General features: G+C 39.3%; 1 protein-coding gene across 4 annotated transcripts in view; it reads left to right on the plus strand.

The window, feature by feature from the left end:
- The first annotated feature begins 1,092 nt into the window (after positions 1 to 1,092).
- Positions 1,093 to 19,140, plus strand: part of KCTD3 (potassium channel tetramerization domain containing 3) — a 71,823-nt gene continuing 53,775 nt past the window's right edge. For 2 of the 4 annotated variants that reach the window (XM_027564438.1, XM_027564439.1), the window contains exons 1-4: positions 14,948 to 15,006; positions 15,208 to 15,357; positions 16,348 to 16,488; positions 16,939 to 17,029. In XM_027564438.1, the coding sequence (XP_027420239.1) occupies positions 15,267 to 15,357; positions 16,348 to 16,488; positions 16,939 to 17,029 (323 nt within the window). In that variant the 5' untranslated portion in view covers positions 14,948 to 15,006; positions 15,208 to 15,266. Of the gene's footprint in view, positions 1,236 to 6,711; positions 6,766 to 7,001; positions 7,048 to 9,196; positions 9,271 to 14,947; positions 15,007 to 15,207; positions 15,358 to 16,347; positions 16,489 to 16,938; positions 17,030 to 19,140 lie in introns of those variants that run through there. The other 2 variants (XM_027564437.1, XM_027564436.1) reach the window with 2 other exon arrangements.

The following is a 19,140-nucleotide window of genomic DNA, read 5'->3' on the forward strand; positions in this document are numbered from 1 at the left end:
AAGTCAGGTGGGGGGTGTGTGTGTGTGTGTGTGTGTGTGTGTGTGTGGTTCTCTCTCAGTGGAGCCAAACAAAGTCATCCTAGCCCAGGGGTCAGGTGGGGAGTGTGTGTGTGTGTGTGTGTGTGTTTCTCTCTCAGTGCAGCCAGTCACCCTAGCCCAAGGGTCAGGTCGTGTGTGTGTGTGTGTGTGTGTGTGGTTATCTCTCTGTGGAGCGAAACAAAGTCACTCTAGCCCAGGGGTCAGGTGGGGAGTGTGTGTGTGTGTGTGTGTGTGTGTGTGTGTGTGGTTATCTCTCAGTGGAGCCAAAGTCACCCTAGCCCAAGGGTCGGGTGGAAGGTGTGTGGGGGAGGGGAAGGGAGGAGGGAGGGGAGAAGTGGGGGGAGGTGGGGCGGGGGAGGGTTGGGGGTGAGGGATTCCCTGGGCAGGCCATTCTGTAAACCCATAATAACAAAAGAGGCAAAGTAAGAGTTAAAGTCACAGAAGCAGATCCAATGAGGGGTCAACATTAACCCTTCCTGGTTACAAAAGGAGACTGTAAAGATGTTTAGGACAGTTTGCCCAGACTTGCCCTCAACGTGAGAAATCTTGAGTCCCAGGGCTGGGAAATCTGAAACCTAAAAGGCAGAGGCGATTGTAACCGGGAGGAGGAAAGAAACACGATCCCGGGGGCGGTGCTGGGCCCGGAGCACCTTCCTCCCGCCCTCCAGGCGCGCCGGCCGCGGGGCTGGGGAGCCCCACCCCGCCGCTCCTCTCCCCTCCTTGAGCTTCGCGGGCCTCGGCGGGCGAAGGGCCCGGCGCCGCCGTATTTTGTCCCGCGCGGCGATCCCTCCTCGCGCGGACGCCGTGGCCGCGGCGGTGGCGACGGGGCCCGTGGCGCACTGACGGCAGGCCCCCCGGCCCGGCGGCCTGGAGGCCGCGAGAGGCGGAGGCCCGGCCTCCCTCCCGCTCTGCGGGAGCCGAGGGGACGAGGCGGACGCCGGGGAGCCCCGCCCGGCCGGCGAGAAGGTGGGGGAGGCTCCGCGCGCCGCCGGCCCCCCGGCCGCCGCCGCCCTGCTGGCCCTGCAGCCCCCGCCGCCGCCTCGGGCTCCCGCCGCGGGCTCGGCGGCCCCGGCCTGGGAGGGAGGGCGGCGAGTGCCGTCGGAGCCGCCGGACATGGCTGGAGGGCACTGCGGCAGCTTCGCCGCGGCGGCGGCCGGCAGCGGCGAGATCGTGCAGCTGAACGTGGGGGGGACCAGGTGAGCCGGGGAGAAGGGGCTCGGGACCGGGATGCGGCCGGCAGGGGTCTTCCCGGGCCAGCATCGCAGGCGAGCGGGGTGGGAAGCACAGGGCCCTCCGGGCGGGTGTGGGGGCGGCAGGCGGCCTTGAGTCTCTGAGAGCCGGGCCCTTGGCCGCGCTGCAGCCTTCCTAGGACAGCGGCCACGATCCTCCCCCCCTTTTTAGGAGATCTGGCCGGGGAACCTTCTGTAACCTTCCTTTACCTAACCTGACGTGTACTTTTGAGTTTATTTTGTCGAAGCCCGGCCTTGTGGTCTGGCTGTTGCAGGTGAACCTGCCTTCCTTTCTATTTGGTCAACAAGGTAACATCGGTTTGCTTGGGCGAGAACGCCTCGTTGAGGGCTGTTTTTAATCGCCAATAATTTTGGTGGAGGGAGCATTGTAGATTTGCGGTGCGCTCTTATTTATTTCCAGAGTTTCTTGGTTCATGGCTCTGAAGGGTCTGTTGTACTTGTAGCGCAGTGTGTCTGGAAGCTGCAGTTTTGAAGAGTTGGTTCTGGGAAGCCTTGGTAGTGGCACCGTATGGCGCCCTCCTAGTAAACAGAGCGAAAGCTCTCCGCTCATCTCTTTGGTCTTCCGTTCCCTTACTGTGTCTTTTAATAAGCTTGTTGGGGTAAAAAAAAATAGTATGCTTTTGGATTTGGTATGGTTTATGAGTCACTCCTTTCGGAAATGCGAGTTTGGCAGCTCTGTTTGAAGGAAGGGGTGGTTACCGTTTTAGGTTAGTTCAGAGATAAGCCATGAAGCGCCGTGGAATTCAGTGTATTTTGCTGTGCTGGAGAAGATACAAGGTTTTCAACGCTTGGGAGTTTTTAACCAGTGTTTTTAAAAATGCAGAGCGGCAGCACTATGAACCTTTGTGATAACAATGTGCAGTGTTTTAAAAGTTTTCAAAGTGCGCTGGAGAATTTAACACAGGAAACAGTAATTCCTCACTGTTACTCTGCTCACTCTGCCCCCCCTCCCCAACCCCCATGCAAAACTGTTAGTTTAAGAATTTACAGCTTTATTGCTGCTACATAGATTTCGGTTTCATGGAGTAGAAGATTGGTGTTTCCTAATGTAAGACACGGATGGTTTCCTAAAATTAAATGAAAGTTTTGCAGGTTTGATAACTTCAGGTCAGCTCAGTCGTGTCTGACTCTTTGCAACCCCATGGATTGCAGCATGCCAGGCCTCCCTGTCCATCCCCAACTCCCGGAGTTTGAGTAAACTCATGCCCATTGAGTGATGATGCCCTCCAGACATCTCTTACTCTTACTCTGTCGTCCCCTTCTCCCGCCTTCAGTCTTTCCCAGCATCAGGGTCTTTTCAAATGAGTCAGTTCTCATCACGTGGCCAAAGGATTGGAGTTTCAGCTTCAGCATCAGTCCTTGCAATGAATATTCAGGACTGATTTCCTTTAGAATTGACTGGTTGGATCTCCTTGCAGTCCAAGGGACTCTCAAGAGTCTTCTCCAACACCACAGTTCAAAAGCATCAATTCTTCTGTGCTCAGCTTTGTTTATAGTCCAACTCTCACATCCATACATGACCACTGGAAAAACCATAGCTTTGACTAGATGGCCCTTTGTTGGCAAAGTAATGTCTCTGTTTTTTAATATGCTGTCTAGGTTGGTCATAACTTTCCTTCCAAGGAGTAAGCGTTTTTTAATTTCATGGCTGCAGTCACCATCTGCAGTGATTTTGGAGCCCCCCAAAATAAAGTCTGACACTGTTTCCCCATGTATTTCCCATGAAGTGATGGGACCAGATGCCATGATCTTTGTTTTCTGCATGTTGAGTTTTAAGCCAACTTTTTCACTCTCCTCTTCCACTTTCATCAAGAGGCTCTTTAGTTCTTCTTTGCTTTCTGCCATAAGGGTGGTGTCATCTGCATATCTGAGGTTATTGATATTTCTTCCGACAGTCTTGATTCCAGCTTGTGCTTCCTCCAGCCCAGCGTTTCTCGTGATGTACTCTGCATATGAGTTAAATAAGCAGGGTGACAGTATACAGCCTTGACGTACTCCTTTCTCCATTTGAAACCAATCTGTTTTTCCATGTCCAGTTCTAACTGTTTCTTCCTGACCTGCAAACAGATTTCTCAAGAGGCAGGTCAGGTGGTCTGGTTTTCCCATCTCTTGAAGAATTTGCCAGAGTTTGTTGTGGTCCACACAGTCAAAGGCTTTGGCATAGTCAATATAGCAGAAGTAGATATTTTTCTGGAACTTACGGATGCAAAAATGAAATACCCTGCAAGGGCTGGCCTTCGAGAGTAGCATTATAGTCATCCCTAGTTTCTAATTTCTGTTGATTGTTCATATACTTTTTGAATGCTATAGACATTCTAATTTGATTCTAAAAGTGTTGTTCACTGTGTTTGAAAGTAAATTGCTTAAAAATGAATGAACTCTTGCTAAGGATTGTAGAATTGAGTTTAAAATTTTAAATTGTATAAGACAGTTACCTTGGAGCTCAACATTTTATTTTTCATTACGTATGAAATTTGATTTTATCAGGTTTTAAGTTTTTCAACGTGATTTAAAAAATACAAAATAAGATAATTATCAGATTGGACAGTTTAGAAGGCAAACGAGAGTTGTTACATAGGAATGAGAAAGTTTAAAAAGCCCAAACTTGAGACTTGATAGGATAAATTTATAAAATAAGTGATGACATGGTATATAGAAAATAGAACATCCAGTCCCAAGTTCTCTGCAGATAATTTTGAGTTACTTTGGATCATAGACACTTGCAGCATTTTAGAGGTAGAAGGGATCTAGGAATTATTTTGAGTAAAACACAGGTTAATAGTCACTTAAGGCATTGTAAAAGAAAAAGAAAATCCTCCTGTGATTGTCTTTGAAGTTGAAGAATTGCCCCCAGGAGAACCACCTGTGGCATAGAATTGATGTCAGCTGTGCAGTGATAGCGTGAAACTCAAAAGGAGCACTCAAAAGGAGCGTTTCTTTTGAGCAGAGTAGGGAGTATCTCCCCCCTCCCCCCAAGAGAGGACAGGAAAATGGATCTATTCAAAGAATTTATAGAAATGACTGATTTTTACGATTTATTTAACACTTCATGGATGGTTCAGAAAGAAGATGAGGTTTCATTTAGAATTAATATTATTACTTACCCAAAAAAAAGCCTAATGAGGTGAAAGACAGTTTGGCTCAATTTGTGATTACTTCTGCTTTGATTGAGTATGATTTGAGGCCTCATGAGAGAAGTCTGGGACCAGTCGGTGGAAGTCTAGCGCAGCAACCTTGGGCAAATTACTTTTTAGTGTTTCATTTCCTAAAATATTTAATGACATTAAATAGTACCAGCCTTCTAAAGGAATTTGAAGCATTAAGTGGGAAATACAAGCGTTTAGTGGCATTAGCTATCAATAGTAACTTTTCAGAATAATTTTAACTCGATTGCTTCCAAGTAAATTTAGTAGGGAGTTAGTAGCATAAAGTATAAATGTGGATAAGGACCAGATTGCACATGACCTTTTTCTTGGCATACTGTGGGTATGAAATAAAAACAGAAAAGGCTTTTCATATGTATTTCAGAAAGTTATGCTTGTCGTGTGTAATTTAAATGTTTTCATGAAATCATATTTGGAAACAGTTTTATAAAACAGGAGGGGTTTTTTCCCCTCCTGTCTTTTAAAGTTTGGGGGCGGGGGAATAAATTGGTGGGGTGAGAGTCCAATCCCTTTGCCTAAAAATTCCAGATTGCTAAACTCAGCTGAATTGTTGATTTTAATTTAAATTGTTAATACGAGGCTTCCCTGGTGGCTCAGATGGTAAAGACTGCCTGCAATGCAAGAAACCCAGGTTCAATCCCTGGGTTGGGAAGATCCCCTGGAGAAGGAAATGGCAATCCACTCTAGTATTCTTGCCTGGAAAAATCCCATGGACAGAGGATCCTGGCGGGCTGCAGTCCATGGGGTCGCAGAGTCAGACAGGACTGAGCGATTAAACACTTTCACTTTCATCCCTACCTGAATTACTGATTTTAATTTAAATTGCTAATATGACCTTAAGCAGACCGGTGTAATTTTCTAAGTAACAAAATTTGAGTTATTTGGCAGACAATTTGCTGAATAAGCAGTGAACATGAAAGGTCACAAGTTAGGAACCATTCTTATTTGGAAAAGAATTTGTTGGCTTCCAAAATAACAGTGATTCATTTTTTGCAGTGGATCCTTGGATCTTTCAGTTTACTGTTTACTGGGTTTGCTTCTATTTGACCAAGTCAGATTCCTCTACTTGGTTGTAATCTACTTTTCATTTTTTCTTAAAGATTGTGCTAAGAAATATGCTTGGGAAAATTCGCCATGTTTTCTTGGGTAAAACTGGCTGCTTTCTCAGTCTGACTAATGGGCACGCTTTAAAACAGTCATGATGCTGGAAAATGAATGTGGAGAAAAAATAAAGGTCTGTAAGGCTCTCTTCTGTGAGAGGACACATGATGATGGGGCAATGAGTCAGGAATACGTAGTGCAGTGTGATGAGTCTTAAAATGAAAATATTCAGACATCAGTTGAACCCTGTATCAGATTCTTTGCTGTGTTAGTTTATGTCAGTTTATTGTTTTGCCTCGGTCTGTTACAGTAGGCTTTGATAAAGCATGCCATCCCCCATTGGTGGTAATAAGTAGGCTTGATCAAATGGAGTTAACCTCAAAACAGTGTTTACTGAGTGATTTTTTGAATGAATGAATTCAATGGTTGTGAATAGCCCAAGACTGTAACTGCTGCTGCTGCTGTGTCCCTTCAGTCGTGTCCGACTCGGTGCGACCCATAGATGGCAGCCCACCAGGCTCTGCCGTCCCTGGGATTCTCCAGGCAAGAGTACCGGAGTGGGTTGCCATTTCCTTCTCCAAAGTGTTAAATGTACTATGTGTAGTGGAATTAATATGAGCTCAAAAAACTAGTATAGGATAGACTATTTGGAAAAGCCAATTAAGGAGAAGGTAAAACCTTCGTGGTATCAAGAAAGATGGGTAGAACTCGGATAATTGAACATGAGGTTGATACAGCTGCGATGAAGATTCTGAAATGTTCTAAAATGGTGTAAGCATGGATTGTTTGGGGATGTTAAGTGCTGTCTTATTAGAGGCCAGTAGTTTGTGTTGGAGAGGTGAAATGGTGACCTGAAGATAATTTCATATGTTATGTTGAGAAATTTAGACTTAGTGTGATGGGCATGTTAGAAAGTAGTGTTTTAGGAAGTTTTATATGTAAGCGAATTATTTGATTTTGTTGAGAGTTCTTGGAATAATCTTAACTCTGAAATGAAAGCAGAATTTTACAATGTTAGATGTTAATGAATATAATTGATGCAGCTATAGCTGTGCAACAACTTCTAAGTCATTAGCCAGCGGTTTAAAGCAAGTTAACTAACATTGACATTTCAAATCTTGTCCTCCCTTGTAATACCAGATACTTTTTAATTGCAGATTTAGTACCTCAAGACAAACACTTATGTGGATTCCAGATTCTTTTTTTTCCAGGTATTTCATATAATTCTTTAGTACTTTTAAAAAATAGAGTTATTTATTAAAACAATAAAAAATTCTCTTGCATTAATATTTTTATTAGATAAAATTTTAACTCTTTGAATATTTAAGTTGTTATTTACTTTGGGGATACAATGATTCATTTTTACTGGTCTTTGACCTTTGAAAGAATTAGGGCATTTTATTCATACTCAGATTTTAAAAACTAATCCTGTCTTAATGATTTTTAGTTTGCTGAGTGGAAGAATTTCAACACTTCGAGATGAAACTGGTGCTGTGAGTATAACAATGTTGATGTATATTTCTAAATTAGATCAAATAATGCTCTAATGTTTGGTCCTTATACTCTTAGAAGATAGGGGAACTACTCTTTTAATAACTACTAAATGAAAATATATGTTCTTAGGTTTTTATTTCTTGTCATGAATTATTTCTGTAATTATAAATGAGAACTCAAAACAGAGAGTACTGCATATACTATTTTAAATAATCATTAGAAATTGTAGGATCTGAGCTTACATTGTCGAGAGGAAACATTTCTTTTAATCAGTAGTTGAAACTTTAACAGTGAACGCTGCTGCTGCTGCTAAGTCGCTTCAGTCGTGTCTGACTCTGTGCGACCCCATAGATGGCAGCCCACCAGGCTCCCCCATCCCTGGGATTCTCCAGGCAAGAACCCTGGAGTGGGTTGCCATTCCTACAGTGAATAGATAGGTGTAAACACGAAAACATTTTGATATTAGAGTGGTAAAATGTTGCAAATTTGTGAAGCCCTACAATTTTTTGTTTTGGAGAATAACCTTTTGAACTTGTGCAGCTGTGGTGAAGTGACGGAAGTAAAGAATTACTAAGTTTCAGCACACAAAAAAGTATATCTATATTTAAAAGGCAGTTTTAATATGCACAATAGCAGGTCAAGTAATTGTGAAAAGCAAATAAGACTTTCAGTTTGGAGGCAGCAAAATGACCGCAGGTGTTTCTTTGCTGTGGTAAGATTTGCAGATCAAATAAAGTAGCACGAGCAAATATGTCCATGTGAGATTATAGAAAGGACATCAGTAATAAGACCCACAAATCTATGGTGTTTCTTTAACTTCAGGTTGATTCTAATAAAAAGCAAGAATTTATGAAGCCAAAAGAACCTCATTCACTGTATAGAACACTGTATATAATAATTGATCATAGTATAAGGAGGTATATTTTTTGCTTCATTCTGCTGTCTGATTGACTTATATAAATCTTAAAAGGTATTCAGTTTTATAGTTAGAACTTTTGTAATTGGTTCAAAATAGAATTGGCATACATTCCTGTAAAGAGTTATCAATTATACATTTCCTATTTTCTAAACATTTTCCCCATAAGTATTTCATGGTGGGTGGGTGCTCAGTTGCTTCAGCCATGTCCAACTCTGTGACCTTATTCTGTGGTACTGTATTTGTTATTTAAAAAAAATTTTGTTCTTGTCACTTTTTCTTTCACCCCACCCTCAGTCCTTGAGAAAACAGATAGTGGTATGTGAAAGTGTACTTTTATAATACACACGGGACAGTCAAGAAAAGCAAAACTGTCAAAACTGAAAAACAGTGTGAAAATGTTACTCAGTTTTAACTTTTCTTGATTGCCCCATATATATTATAAAAGTACACAGTTGTTTTAATGATTCGTTTAAGTCACAGATTATGTAAATCATAATCACTATCACCAATAATTAGGGATCAGATGATATAAAAAGTATTATTTATGCATATTATTTTCAAAGTGTTAAATTCTAGAATATTTCAGATAAAAATTTTCCTTTTAGCGTCCGTCCCTTTGCCTAAAGATGTTAGTTAAATAGAAATAAGGGCTTCCCTGGTGGTCCAGTGATTAAGAATCCACCCACCAATACAGGAGACATGGTTGGATCCCTGGTCTGGGAAGATTCCACATGTCATGGAGCGACTAAGCCCATGCACCGCAATTACTGAAGCCTGAGTACCCTGGAGCCCATGCTCCAGAGAAGCATATACTAGTGAGAAGCCTGCACATCTCAGCCAGAGAGTAGGCACCGCTCATTTCAGCTAGAGAAAACCTGTGCATAGCAATGAAGACCCAGTACTGCCAAAAATAAATAAATAGAAATTAAAAAAAATTAGAAATGAGAAAATGGACTAATTTGATACCATTTTTTCCCCTGCATATTAAAATATCAATCTAATGATAGCTTTTCAGGGAGAGAAAAGACACCATTTCTACTGTACATTTATACAGTATACAGTAGTGGTTATAACTGCATTTGCGTTTTAGAAGCATTAATATTTAAGAGTATAATCAAGGAAATAGAGTTTTTATGTAATTCAGTAAGTGTTCTCTAAGTTAGTGTTACAGATGTTAAAGTTAAAAGTTTATAATTTGAAAATATAGTTTGTAATTCTTTTATTTACAGATATTTATTGATAGAGATCCAGCAGCATTTGCACCCATTTTAAATTTTCTTCGGACAAAAGAACTAGACTTAAGGTAAGAAATGTATCTTTTTTTTTTTAAGCTTTTATTTCTTTACATATGTACTTTTGGCGGTGCCTCACAGCTTGCAGGATCTTAGTTCCCCTACCAGGGATTGATGGAGAAGGCAATGGCACCCCATTCCAGTACTTTTCCTGGAAAATACCATGGACGGAGGAGCCTGGAAGGCTGCAGTCCATGGGGTCGCTGAGGGTCGGACACAACTGAGCGGCTTCACTTTCACTTTTCACTTTCATGCATTGGAGAAGGAAATGGCAACCCACTCCAGTGTTCTTGCCTGGAGAATCCCAGGGACGGGGGAGCCTGGTGGGCTGCCGTCTATGGGGTCGCACAGAGTCGGACACGACTGAAGTGACTTAGCAGCAGGGATTGAACCCTGGCTCCCTGCACTGGAAGTGGGGAGTCTGTTCACTGGACCACCAGGCAAGTCCCAAAAAATGTATCTTTTTAAAGTAAATTTTTGTTGGTAGGCATGGTTTTGGTCTTAGTTTATGAAGGAAAGTTTTTTTCCCTGCCTCAAGATTATTTTTGCTTAAAGTTCCCTCAGAATTTCTCTCATAGGTACAGGCCACAATCATCTCTTAATGGATTACTCTCAAAGCTTCCTAGCCAGTTTCCCTGCCTTCAGTCTTATCCCTTCAATTCATTTTTCACACTGTAGCCAAAATTATATCCTGAAAATATAAATCTAATCTAGTTATTCAGTCAGTTCAGTCGCTCAGTCATGTTCAACTCTTGCAACCCCATGAACTGCAACATGCCAGGCTTTCCTGTTCATCCACCAACACCCAGAGCTTGCTCAAACTCATGTCCATCGAGTCAGTGATGCCATCCAGCCGTCTCATCCTCTGTCACTCCCTTCTCTACTTGCCTTCAATTTTTCCCAGCATCAGGGTCTTTTCTAATGAGTCAGTTCTTTTTCGCATCAGGTGGGCAAAGTATTGGAGCTTCAGCATCAGTCCTTCCAATGAATATTCAGGACTGATTTCCTTTATGATTCACTGGTTCGATCTCCTTGCAGTCCAAAGGACTCTCAAGAGGCTTCTCCAACACCACAGTTCAAAATCTAGTTAGTTATTACTTTGCTTAAAACTCTTATTTAATCAGCTGCTGGATTAATGGTGAAGGATTTTGAACCTCCTGTTCATCTAGCCCCTGCTTAGTTTCTCTTGATTGAACACTTTCAACCCTTTCTGCTCTTGGCTTGATCTTGATCTTGCTGATGATTCTGCTGTGTCACCTGATACAGACAGGTGTTCAGAGCTTCCTGTACTGCCGAAACTCCAGTAGTCTTTCTTACATGAGATTCTAAAAGGGCTTGCGTTGTTTCCTGTATACCTGCAGGATCAAGTACTATGCTTGATATATAGCCATACATTATTTTGTATGATACATAACCATACAGTTTTACTTGACACAAGTGAATAACAATTTAAACTATTTCTGAACTTTGCCATAGTCTGGATTCCTAGTAGAAAGCTAAATCTAATTTGTATTTTATTGTTGTTTTATTTTATATATGCCTAATGAACTTTTACTAGGACCTATTAATACTTTTTTAGATACAGGTTTTAGAATTCTAAATATTTGTTTAAGCCACTTCTGTATAATATTACATAATTTTTGACATATTCACTAGAATATGAGCTTCTTGAAAGCAAAGATTTTTTTTGTTTGGTTTGTTCCTTGCTGTGTTCAGAGTATTGTTAAAAAAAAAAAAAAAGGAAAAATTATGTATAGTAAACTGCTTAATGAATATTTATTAAATGAAAAAAAGAGTTTGGTAGGGCTTTTTGTTTATCTATTTTTTGGCCTGGGGTGGTAGGTGGGAAGTTTATTATTAACTGTTTACTTCTGGGGTAAAATTATTTTTAGCATTTGATGAAAATCTAAGTTTACTTCTTAGTCAGTGTCCTTGTGACTCATTTACAACTAAATTACCCATAAAAGACAGCAGTAGTTTAAATATCTGTATTCATTGCTTTTCTTACCACTTGCTTCTTTATGTCAGTTAATGGAAATCTAGCAAACTTAAATTCTATGAGTAGTATCTTCTAAAAGAAGGTGGGAAGGAATTGATAAAAGAACACTATATTCTACTTCCATTTTTTATATAAAATTCTTCCATTGCCTTTATCACTCTGTATTATTATCCTATTTATTTGTCCTCTCCAAAACTGTTATTTGTGTCCTGAGCTCTTGTACTGTTAACGGAGGTAGTTTTGAAATAGAATAAGAAAGTTTTAACTTTTCTTATGTTAAACTAGTAATAACCACTTTCTCAAATAAAAACAATTTAATATTTCCATCACATGTGTCTATTAGGCCTATCAAATTTTTTTTTAAGAGCAGTTTTATGTTTACAGCAAAATTGAGAGGAAGGTACAGAGGTTTCCCATGTGCCCCCTGTTATCCTGCATTGACGTCATAAGCACCCAAAGTTCGTAGTTTATCTTCAGTTCACTCTTGGTGTTGTACATTTTAGGAGTTAGCACAAACATATAATGACATGTGGAACTCTTGATAATACCATACACAGTACTTACACTGCCCTAAAAATTTTTCTTCTCTGCCTGTTGCTGTCTCCTCAAGCCACTGATCTTTCAAAAATGTGCATAATTTGACTTTTTCCTAAATGTCATAGTTGGATTCACATAATATGGAGCCTTTTCTGATTGGCTTCATTCACTTAGTAATATGCAATTAAATGTCTTTCATGTTACTTCTTTTTAGTGCTGATAATATTTCATTACCTGGATGCCAATTTGTTTTTCCATTCACTTACTGAAGAGAACATTTTAGTTGCTTCCAAGTCTTAGCTGTTATGAATAAAGCCTCTATAAATATCCATGTGGAGGTTTTTGCATGGACATTAAGTTTTCAGCTCCTTGGGGTAAATGTCAAGGAGTACAGTTGCTGGATCATATGGTAAGTTTTATAAGAAACCTGCAGACTGTTTTTGACAGTGACTGTCATTTTCCTTTTCCACCGGCAGTGAATTAGGGTTGCTATTGCTTCACATCCTTGACAGCATTTTGGGTTTTCGCCATAGTAATTGATGTGTGGTAGTGACTTGTCTTAATTAACATTTGCTTAATGACATATGATGTGGAGCATCTTATTTCATATGTTTGCTGCCTGTATGGCTTTGGTTGAGGTCTTTGGCCCATGTTTTGATTGGATTAGTTTCTTTATTGTTGAATTTCAAGAGTTCTCTGTATACTTGGGACGACACTCCCTCATCCAATCTGTCATTTGCAAATATTTTGTCTCATTTGGTGCGTTTTCATTTTCTTGACATTGTCTTCTGTAGAGCAGAATGTTTTAATTTTAATGAAATCTAGCTTATTCTTATTCCTCTCATGGATTGTGTCTTTGGGTTGTATCTAAACAAGTATGACCATACCCAGTGTCATTTAGGTTTTCTCCTAAATGTTATCTTTTTTTTTTGGCACGCTGATGTCTAGTTGTTTCAGCACTATTTGCTTCTTTGTTATAGATCGGTTGACTGTATGTATGGGATTTATTTCTGGGCTTTCTGTTCTACTCCATGATTTGTTTGTTTCTTACCAGTACCACACTATCTTGTTTTTTCTAGGTTTACAATTTTGGTGTTGGGAAATGGCAGTGCTCCAACTTTGTTCTTCAGTATTATATTGGCTGTTTTGGCTCTTGGGCTTTTTCATGTAAACTTTAGAATCAACTTGTTGATATTGATAAAATAACTTGCTACATTTTGATTGGAATTCATTGAATCAAATCAAGTAGGGAAGAACTGATGTCTTAACAGTACTGCATCTTCCTGTCCATGAACTAGAAATATCTCTCCATTTTTCTCATTCTTTGATTTTCAGCCATCAGCATTTTGTAGTTTTCTTTCTTGTATTTTTTGTATATATAGATTGTGTGTCTGTGTGTGTAGTTAGATTTATACTTGACTCCTTTTTAGGGGAGTATTAGTGTAAATAGTGTTGTTTCTAACTTCAAGTTTCTCTTGTTCACTGTTGGTATATTGAAAAGCAATAGACTTTGGTACATTAACATTATATGGTACAACCTTGATTTACTTGCTTATTAACTCCAAAAGTTTTGGGTTTATTCCTTTGGATTTTCTATTTTGACAGTCATATCATCTGTGATCATCAGTTTTATATCTTTCTTCCCAATCTGTATGCCTTTTCTTTACTTGTTTTATTGTGTTAATGAGGATTTCAGTATGAAGTTGAAAAGAGTGGTGACGGAATCTTTTTCTTGTAACCAGATGTTCAAGTTCTCACATTAAGTATGATGCTTGATATAGGATATTTTTTTAAAGTCTTATCAAGTTGAAAAAATTCCCCTCAGTTCTTGGTTTACTGAGAGTTTTTATTATGAATAGATGTTGGATTTTGTCAGATGCTTTCTTTGCACCTGTTGATGTGGTCATGTGAGTCTGTTGATGTGAAAGATTGCATTAATTGACTTCAGAATATTGAACCAGCTTTCTTACCTGAGATAAATCCTGCTTGGTTGTGGTATATATTTCTTTTTAGACATTGTTGGATTTGGTTTGCTGATATTTTGTTGAGAATTACTGTGTCTATGTTCATGAGCGATATTGGTCTATAATTTTCTTGTAATGCATTTTTCTGGTTTTGGTGTTAAAGTAATGTGGGCCTTGCCCTATAAAATAAATTAGGTTTCTCTCTGCTTCTTTCTCTGAGATTGTGGATAATTGTTGTAATTTCTTCCTTAAGTATTTGGTAGCATTCGCCAGTGAATCCTGGGCCTAGTGCTGTTTCGGAGGTTATTATTGATCTGTTTTGTTTTTTTTTTTAATACATATAGACTGAGGTAGTTTCTTTTTGGTGTGAGTTTTAGTAGATCATGTATTTCAAGGAATTGTCCATTTCATCTGGGTTCTCAAATTTGCAGGCACGGAGTTGTTCACAGTATTCCTTTATCATCATTTTAATTTTCACAGAATCCTTAGTGATGCCCCCTCTCCTTTCTGCCCAGGCAGTGTTTTTAAAATACGGACAATTATAACCGAAACCTAAAATGAATGCTTTTAAACTCTTAAGTTTCCTTTTTTTTTTTTACTTCTTATTTTCTTATTACTTTATTGTAACATCTCTATCTGGATAACATAGCCCTTCTTAAGGCTGATCTTTTTTTCCCCCTACCTTCCGTTTTGCTTTAATTTTTGGTTTTTGATGAGAGGAGTCATGCCGATTGTTACATGCAAGCACTGTGGTAGGCACTGCGTGACGTTTACAGACATGGATCAGAGCTGGATCATGCTTGCAGGGAGCTTGTAGATTAATTGGGGAGGTTAGAATATGTATAGAAATTACAGTCAGAAGCAATTAATACCATATAAATGATTTCTGCTCTTGTTTGCCTCTTAGATACTTACTGATATTACTTGTATTAACCCTGTAAAGCCCTCATCTCTAATTTAGTCATCCAGTTCATCTATATATGAGTGGTTTTTTCATAAGAAAAAGTTCATGGTTGTGTGCAGTTTTATTGTTTATACTTCTTCAAATGATTGAGGATCTTAGGGAAGAAGTAAGTTTTAAAAGCCATGATTTTGTTCATGTTAAGAGCCTAGTACTTTTTCTGCTTCAGATGATAATCCAGGCTGCCAGTGTTAGAAGATTTACATCACTAATTTGTTTCTTTGTAGGGGAGTGAGTATTAATGTTCTCCGACATGAAGCTGAATTTTATGGAATCACTCCACTAGGTATGTATCTTTACTATTTTTTATTTATGATTCGACCCTTTGAGCACTCAACTTGCCCAAATGAAGTGTGTTTTGTATCAGGTCCTAATTTTTGATGGACTAGTCAGTGCTTGCTTTTTGTGGATTTTCATAGAAAAAAGATATTGTCAGCTGATTTAACTTAAACATTTTCCCTTTTCTTTCCTTATCCTCTTTAACTAGAGAAATAAGTGGAGTACTATTTTTCTGTTTGCATGTACTCTTGACAAGTTTGCTTTGAAATGTTTTTAGTAAGAAGGCTTCTCTTATGTGAAGAGCTGGAGCGTTCATCTTGCGGCAGTGTCCTTTTCCATGGTTACTTGCCTCCACCAGGTACTTCTGCTTTTTCATTGAGTTGTTCAAGTCTTTTTATCATTACGTTAAGTACAAATGTGTGAACAGGAAAATCTGTTTCTTGATTATGTCATTTGTAAATCTACTAGAAAAGATGAGAACTTTAATTTAACAGAAGTTAGGTCAGAGTATAAGGTAGGGTAGGAGTTTGCCAAACTTTTTCTGTAGAGGGCCAGTTAGGCTTGTGCGCTAGAAGATCTCTGTGGCAGTTAACTGAACTCCACTGTAAACCCTGCAGAAATGGGTGGGTGTGACGGTGTCTAATACAACTTTACTTACATAAACAGCCATCGGACCAGACTTGGCTTTGGTCAGATTTGCTGATTTCTGTGTTTGAGAACTGGTTGTCCATCTCCTTTGTGGAACCCTAGGAGCTTTGCAGAGATTTGTCAGTGTATAGGGGAGAGGAGGGTGAGGTACATGCCATTTCTGCCCCTCTTCAGTTAGTACAGTTAGATCTGTGCCTGTGTTGTAGCAGGGTTTTGAACAAGAGTTCATTTCAAAATGATTTCAAAAAGGCTCCTCTGCCAAATAAGGGATGCTTAGAAGTATAGGGCAATTCAGCTCTAAAGCTGAATAAAATTTAAATTAGTAAATAAAGTTTAAAAATTTAAACTTAATAAAGTTTAAAGTTAAAATGTAAACTTAATAGAATAGCACCTATCTCATAGTAACTGTTCCGTAAATGTAAAGAGTTGGTGACAGAATGAATGAATTAGTGGTGATTGATTCGGTATTATACATATGATAAATCTTAGTCTGTCTTATTAAATATATAACATGGAAAATATCAGAAATCTTTCTTAAAAATTTCATCTTATTTGTTATGGTACTTATTTGCGGTAAATCACTATAAGATAAATTTCAGCTATAATGTTTAGTTTTTTTGTTTTTTAGGCATAAGAACATATGAAATTTTCAAATTTTGGTAGGTGAACTTAAAACAATTTATCTTCTTTGCTTTCATAGGTATTCCTAGTCGTAAAATAAACAACACTACTAGATCCTCAGCTGACTCTAGAAATGGACTAAATTTTACAGAAGGTGAAGCTCGAGGAAATGGTACTCAGCCTGTTCTTTCTGGAACTGGAGAAGAAACTGTTAGGCTAGGTAAGCATAGCTTACATAAATAAAAAAAGCAAAGTATGTACATTTTTAGCTCTAGATATTGACTAATTATTTTTAAATTTGTAGCTTTTGCTGTATCTCTTTTTAATCTAGGTCTCCCATTTATATCTTGAAAAGTCTCACCTAATATTTTTATTTAAAAAGCTTGTGATTTTCTGTTTGCTGTAAACCTTTAGAATAGAGGTTGACAAACTTTTTCTGGGCCAGATGGTGGACATAGTGGGTTTCATGAGCCTGAAGGTCTCCGTTGGAACTGCTCCTTTCTCTTTGTAGCGCACAAGCAGCTTTGATGTGTGGACAGATGTGCTTGGCTGTGTTCCAACAAAGCTTTCTTTCTCACAACAGGCAGAGGACTGGAATTGGCCTCTTGGCCATAGTTTGCAAACCCCTTTTTTAGAACACAAAAAACATTTCTTTTTCTAATGTCAACAGGGTTTCCTGTGGATCCACGAAAGGTGCTAATAGTAGCTGGCCATCACAACTGGATCGTAGCTGCGTATGCCCATTTTGCTGTGTGTTACAGGTATTATATAATTAGTAATGGTTTGCTTTTTACTTTGGGGGGTATTTTTTAATAGCTGTGATTTTACACTTGTAGATTTAAGAGCTATTTAATTTTAGTCATCGGATTTTTTTTCCTTTCGATTTTGCCTCCTGATTAAATTCAGTTTACTTTTATTTTTACAACTAATTTCATAAATACTGATAGCCTCAGTGTATTTAAATATTGCCCATACAGTATAAACTGTGAAATAAGTGAGATATCTTGAAGTTACACCTTCTTGCTTAGTGTATCCAGCTTCCAAGTCGTTTAACTGTTGTGTTAAATGAGGCAGGCTTGTTAATGTGACCCCTGTGTTTTTTTGTCTGTAATGATTAAATATTGTACTTTTAGAGGAGAATAAGACTCTACATTGGTCATGAGTACTGTACACTTGGGAGTGAGGTAGTTAAGCAGGACCATTGTGGACAGAAGTGATGTAGTTTAGTATCTAATGTGCAAGGTAGTTTTGTTTTATCTAATTCTTGCATTCTCAGAAACCAGCAGGAACAAGGAAAAGTATATACTAGGGATTTCTCTTTTTATTTGGCTGAGAGGTAGGATTCTTAGTTCGGAATTACTGTATGAAGTGAGAAATGTTGATGACGGAAGAACAGTGGTGGTGTTCAGTCACTAAGCCATGTACTACTCTTTGCAACCCCATGGACTGCAACATGCCAGGCTTCCCTGTCCATCACCAGCTCCCGGAGCTTGCTCAAACTCATGAGTTGGTGATACCATCCAACCATCTCATATTCTGTCATCCCCTTCTCCTTCCTTCAGTCTTTCCCAGCATCAGGGTCTTTTCCAAAGAGTCAGTTCTTCGCATCAGGTGACCAAAGTATTGGAGCTTTAGCATCAGTCCTTCCAATGAATATTTAGGACTGATTTCCTTTAGGATTGCCTGGTTTGATCTCCTTGTAATCCAAGGGACTCTCAATAGTCTTCTCCAACACCACAGTTCAAAAGCATCAATTCTTTGTGCTCAGCTTTCTTTACAGTCCAACTCTCACATCTGTACATGACTACTGCAAAAACCATACCTTGGATTAAATGGACCTTTGTTGGCGTAGTGATGTCTCTGCTTTTTAATATGATGTCTAGGTTTGTCATCGCTTTCCTTCCAAGGAGCAAACACCTTTTAATTTCATAGCTACAGTCACAGTTCTCAGTCATTTCGGAACCCGGAAGAAGAGACTCTGCCCATATTTTCACTTTTCCCCCTTCTATTTGCCATGAAGTGATGGGACCAGATGCCATGATGTTAGTTTTTTGAATGTTGAGTTTTAAGCTTTTTCACTGTCCTCTTTCACCTTCATCAAGATGCTCTTTATTTACTCTTCACTTTCTGCCACTGAAGTGGGATCATCTGCATATCTGCAGAGGTTGTTGGTATTTCTCCTGGCAATCTTGATTCCAGTCTGGTATTTCACACGATGTGCTCTGCATAGAAGTTAAATACACAGTATGACATTATATGGCCTTGATGCACTCCTTTCCCAGTTTGGAACCAGTCCGTTGTTCCATGTCCAGTTCTAACTGTTGCTTCTTGACCCATACACAGGTTTCTCATGGGAAAGGTAAGGTTGTCTAATATTCCCAACTTTTTAAGAATTTTCCACAGTTTTTTGTGATCCACACAGTCAGAGGCTTCCAAGTAGTCAGTGAAGCAGTAGGTATTTTTCTGGAGTTCGCTAGTTTTCTCTCTGATCCAACAAATATTGGCAATTTAATTTCTGGTTCCTCTGCCTTCTCTAAATCTAGCTTGTACATCTGAAATTTCTGAATTCTTGTACTGCTGAAGACTAGCTTGAAGGATTTTGAGCATAATGAGCTCAAAATGCTAGCATATGGAGTGAGTGCAATTGTATGGTAGTTTTCAACATTCTTTGACATTTCCCTTCTATGGGACTGGAATGAAAACTGACCTTTGCTAGTCCTGTGGATATGCAGAGTTTTACAAATACGCTGACATTGAGTGCAGCACTTTAACAGCATCATCTCTTAGGATTTTAAATAGCTCAGGTGGAATTCTGTTGCCTGCACTTGGTGCTTTGTGGTAATTCTTCCTAAGAGCCACTTGACTTCATGTT

Source organism: Bos indicus x Bos taurus, chromosome 16 (genome assembly GCF_003369695.1).
Source record: "Bos indicus x Bos taurus breed Angus x Brahman F1 hybrid chromosome 16, Bos_hybrid_MaternalHap_v2.0, whole genome shotgun sequence".
Taxonomy (NCBI): Eukaryota; Metazoa; Chordata; class Mammalia; order Artiodactyla; family Bovidae; genus Bos; species Bos indicus x Bos taurus.